The sequence below is a fragment of the Belonocnema kinseyi genome, chromosome 2 (genome assembly GCF_010883055.1).
Source record: "Belonocnema kinseyi isolate 2016_QV_RU_SX_M_011 chromosome 2, B_treatae_v1, whole genome shotgun sequence".
NCBI classification, from domain to species: Eukaryota; Metazoa; Arthropoda; class Insecta; order Hymenoptera; family Cynipidae; genus Belonocnema; species Belonocnema kinseyi.
In genome coordinates, this window is record NC_046658.1 from 38378642 (window position 1) to 38380639 (window position 1998).

At 35.7% G+C, this 1998-nt stretch overlaps 1 protein-coding gene across 2 annotated transcripts in view; it reads right to left on the bottom strand.

Annotated features, from left to right (window-relative positions):
- The window catches only part of LOC117167958, a 7760-nt gene that overhangs the window by 1131 nt on the left and 4631 nt on the right, over nucleotides 1-1998 (bottom strand). For both annotated transcript variants that reach the window (XM_033353227.1, XM_033353226.1), the window contains exon 2: nucleotides 532-697. In XM_033353227.1, coding sequence (XP_033209118.1) covers nucleotides 532-697 — 166 coding nt within the window. The remainder of the gene's footprint in view (nucleotides 1-531; nucleotides 698-1998) is intronic.

Consider the following 1998-nt stretch of genomic DNA (forward strand, 5'->3'; position numbering starts at 1 on the left):
GAGGGAGCTCTTCTTAATATTTTGACACCAAAATCATGTCGATACACCTTACCGACTGCGAGTAAAGCCACCCACGCTTTAACTTGACAGACTGTACCGTCATCATTTTCCGAATCTGACGCGGATTGGGCTTCATCCGAAGAGTAATCCACTTCAGATGAATCTTTGTTCATCTCCTGTGGTAACTTAAAGTTACTGCTGGTTCTAAAGTAGGTTAAAAATATTAATTAAAATTTTTTAAAAGTTTTGTCTTCACTTGATTTTTGGAAAATTAAGTTTTAATTTATTTTTTATTTTCATTTTTATAAATCCACATAAGTCCGGACACTTGCGCCTGGGATACCCTGTAAAACGGTCATTAAATGGTAGCGCATACGTATATAATTGCCATTATATACCTATGACGTCATATATATAATCGCCATTCCATAGCTATGAGCTGAAAAGCGATACTTTTGATCCACTCTGCAAACACGAAAAACAGCCATATTCATACGCCTGTCATATAAAACACTTTTTATTTATGCTTACTTGCGGTGAGCGACAGTTTTCTCAAGGAAATTTAAATCATTGAAATATTGCCATGGTTCAAGCGGAAATTGTCGTGCCGATCCAGATGGAATATACTTATTTAATTTTCCTCTGTATTTTGTATATCCAGCTTTAAACTGCTTCCATCGGTTCACTGTTTGCTTCACTGTAACAATTTGCGATTTGTAGTAATAAATATTGCATCAATATAATTTTTTTTACAATACTGCGATTTCCTTATCAAGATTGTGTATCTCTGCTGTTTTTTAATCAGGCAAGTAGTTCAATATAAACTTATTTATTGTTATGGACAATTATGTTTGCCTATTTAAGAAGAGCATTATTTTTAGAAAAACTTAGCATATTTAAATGCATCTGCCTCCAAATGATGTCCTTGGAAGATCGCGATCCGCCGTACTTACTTTCTTACGAAAAATGTCACATGATAGTACATTGTGGCAAAAGTACGGATAAGCAAACCTTAAGGGGGCGACATGCTATAAAAGTTTCGGAGTCGCAAGTGCATTCTTGAAGCCCTAAAAGGCGCCCCGCGCGCCTCGTGCTAGCCTACCGATGCTACCTTTTTTCAATATGTAAATCTTTAAACGCGTTTTTCTCGGTTACATAATTGCCCGGAAGATAACGCAAAAAGTATTTGACCGATTGAGTCCTCCTTCCCAGTGGGCAAAAAAATTAAGGATGTCCTAGAGGCGTGTTTGGGATATCCCTAATACGTCTTTTATAACATGTCTTTTAGTCATTTTAGGGATGCTCTTAAAAGTCTAATGTCAGTACAAAAGATGTCCCAAGAACGTCCACGTCTTCAAGACGTCCTTAGGTGATCTTTAGGACATCGAACGTCTTGAAGACGTTGATTGGCCTGACATAGGACGTCCTAGGAACGTTCCAAGGACGTTCTTGAGATTTTCATAGGTGTGTGCCCACTGGGTTGCATGCGCATATAGTTGAAATGATGGTCTTCTGTGTGAACCTCTCTGAACTGGAAACAAAATTTTTAAACAATTATTTTTAAAATAATTTCATGCATATTTTTGGATAAAAATCAAATTTTCTTAAATGGACACCATTTTGTCAAAAATCATTATTTAAAAAAAAATTTTGTTCACGCAGAAGCTATGAATATAAAATTCAAGAAACTTTTTTGTTTTTTTAGTTTCAGACGAATCTGTGAGAAACTAGATTGTGGGCAATTTTACATCTCCCGGCTGAACATTCTCAACATCTGCCCTTATAATTAAAAATGTAATGCATATTTATTACTGAAAAAATTTATTTCTTAGTTTAAAAGTGCTTTACTAAACCATAACAGTTTTGGAAAGATTCGTTATATTCGCAGACATGGGTCGCCCCCCTAAATGGATGTCAGCTTTTCTGTACAAATGTCACATACTACTTTTTATTAGAAATACAGAAGAAGTCCTATTAGAATCAAGAACGCAGAGCGGG